This window comes from Physeter macrocephalus, chromosome 12 (assembly GCF_002837175.3).
Source record: "Physeter macrocephalus isolate SW-GA chromosome 12, ASM283717v5, whole genome shotgun sequence".
In the NCBI taxonomy this organism is placed as follows: domain Eukaryota; kingdom Metazoa; phylum Chordata; class Mammalia; order Artiodactyla; family Physeteridae; genus Physeter; species Physeter macrocephalus.
Window position 1 is genome coordinate 56240414 of NC_041225.1, and position 1445 is coordinate 56241858.

The following is a 1445-nucleotide window of genomic DNA, read 5'->3' on the forward strand; positions in this document are numbered from 1 at the left end:
ATGATGCCCGAGTGTAGGGCTGCACAAATTTATAGAGGCTATGGATGCAAATGTTTGGAAGAGAGTGTTGACAATGCAGAAAATACACCCAGGAGGACAGGTTTAGGTACTGAGATGATTTAGTCAGGAGGAGAAAAGGATAAGGAACCACGGTTCCTTATGCACCAAAGGAGAGCAATAGTCAGCAGTCAATTATCCCAGGGCATGATGTCACAAGGATGGTGATTCCTTGCAGTTCATCCACGATTTTCTATGTAAATGTATGGCATGTTCTGTAGCTAGCTTTAAAAATAGAATTGTCAATGTCTTATGAGACAGAGAAAGTAGAGTCTGCCCTGGAATTAAGGGATAAACCTAGATGACATTTCAAGGTTCCCTTCCTACACCAATAAAAAAACACAAAATAAAACACCAGCATTACTCAACAGACCTGGTTACAATAAGAGTGAATTAAAATGCAGAAACATAATGCCACTCCTTACACAAACAACAGCTAGGCAAGCTATTTGATACTGCTCTGAGACAGCATGTGGTCAGCTGAAGCAAGATGATAAATGTAAATCTTTTTCATAAATCAAAGTACAAGCTCACAAATTCTCGATACACATTGCTTCAAGAGGGGCTGCTCTGATGAAATTGAAAATGTCTCCTCCATATGTGCAGGTTCAGACTTTGTAACATTTAAAGAAAATGTTCTAAAAGATAAAGTTGGCATGTAAAAAGCATGGGCAGAGGAAACAGTAATGATCAGAGCAAAACAATTCTAGAAAGCATCTTAATTTTCATATGGCTCATTTGCATTTGAAACACTGAGAATCCCTATTCCTCTGGTACAAAAATGTGTACCTATTAAATTACTTTCCACTTGAAAGAACTAAATGTTTGGAAGATGATCGAATTTTAACTGGAGGACTTGTTTTCTTCCATCAGGTGTGGGGGAGATGTGGCTTCCTGGTATGAGAGAAAACAGTTGATTATAATAGCAGAACAAGACAAAAATAGGAAAGTAAATTGAAAATAATTCCTATTCGTACAGTTTGATTTAAAGGTGGTAAAACAAAAAGGATACATGTGGTGCAAAGATGTCAAAAGACATCAATTTTAAAAATTAAACAGGTTATTACTTTTTCCAAAAATTGTGATTCTCTGATACTTGAAAATTAGTTTCTATGATTTATTCTAAGATTCTCAGAGATGTACTATGATTTATTTCAATAAACTCATTTATGAGTATCTAGTCAGAGTTTAAAAGATAGATGTCCACCAGCTATTAAACAATAATTCTTGAGAGTGAAATTAAGAAAACACTCCCATTTACCATTGCAACAAAAAGAATAAAATATCTAGGAATAAACCTACCTAAGGAGACAAAAGACCTGTATGCAGAAAATTATAAGACACTGATGAAAGAAATTAAGGAGGATACAAACAGATGGAGAGATATA

At 35.1% G+C, this 1445-nt stretch overlaps 1 protein-coding gene across 1 annotated transcript in view; it reads right to left on the reverse strand.

Annotated features, from left to right (window-relative positions):
* Positions 1-874: 874 nt before the first annotated feature.
* CDKL4 (cyclin dependent kinase like 4) overlaps positions 875-1445 on the reverse strand; it is a 32413-nt gene continuing 31842 nt past the window's right edge. Inside the window, 1 exon segment of the mRNA XM_055089133.1 lies at positions 875-976. Within this exon segment, the coding sequence (XP_054945108.1) occupies positions 875-976 (102 nt within the window).